The 808-nt window shown below is 39.7% G+C and overlaps 1 protein-coding gene across 1 annotated transcript; it reads right to left on the reverse strand.

Moving 5' to 3' along the window:
• Positions 1–297: 297 nt before the first annotated feature.
• On the reverse strand, positions 298–792 carry Tsp_14987 (hypothetical protein). Its single transcript, XM_003367417.1, has 2 exons — positions 624–792; positions 298–509 (listed from the first exon to the last, which is right to left on the reverse strand). Exons 1-2 carry the CDS (start codon positions 790–792, stop codon positions 298–300), a joined length of 381 nt encoding a protein of 126 aa, XP_003367465.1.
• Positions 793–808: the final 16 nt, after the last annotated feature.

Raw genomic sequence — 808 nt, forward strand, 5'->3', positions numbered from 1 at the left:
TGTCGAGTCTGCATGATGCACTACGAGTGCTGTGATATTAGACGTATTATTCTAGGTAAGATAGTTAGCAGACATACTGCATTTGTAACATCTGATGAATTCCGTATCAGTTCTATTTTGTGTTCATCGGAGTACAACAACGATACATGCAGAGTGTACTGACGCTGCTGATATATAAATGGTATCTCATATTGAATAGGAATCAGAACATGTTGCTTTAATTAATATGTGCAATTGGGGCAAGGAGATGGAGGCCATTCACCATACGATCAATTTGCCACAGATGATAGAGGAACATCATGTGGTCCAAGTTGCTCCTATTCCGCAATATCCTTGTGGATTATGTATTCCAGAATGTAATTTGACACCAAATGATATTCCGAAATGTTTTAAGAGGATGCATATTCTCAGAAGACGGTAGCAAACATACTCCATTTGATGCATTAAAAATACCGCCCAAAGCCATACTTTTGGTTGTGATAGTTCAACACCAGAACAATCGAGCGTACCTGCAATGCCAATAAAGAAAGGTATACTATATAGTATAGCAAAAAGGACATAGTGCTCTAATTTGTATGACGGGGCTTCTGCAGGAGATGGAGGCCATTCACCATCTGATCAACTTCCACTTCCAGGAAAAGGAACCCCATCTGCACCAAGTTCTCCATCACATGACGCAATACCAGGATTGCCAATTCCAAAACGTAATCTGCCACATAATGTGCCTTGATTATCTTTCAAATGGATGAATATTTTCAGAAGACGGTAGCAAACATACTCCATCTGATGCATTGAAAATACCGCCGAA

Source organism: Trichinella spiralis (assembly GCF_000181795.1).
Source record: "Trichinella spiralis strain ISS 195 chromosome Unknown Scfld4317, whole genome shotgun sequence".
Taxonomy (NCBI): domain Eukaryota; kingdom Metazoa; phylum Nematoda; class Enoplea; order Trichinellida; family Trichinellidae; genus Trichinella; species Trichinella spiralis.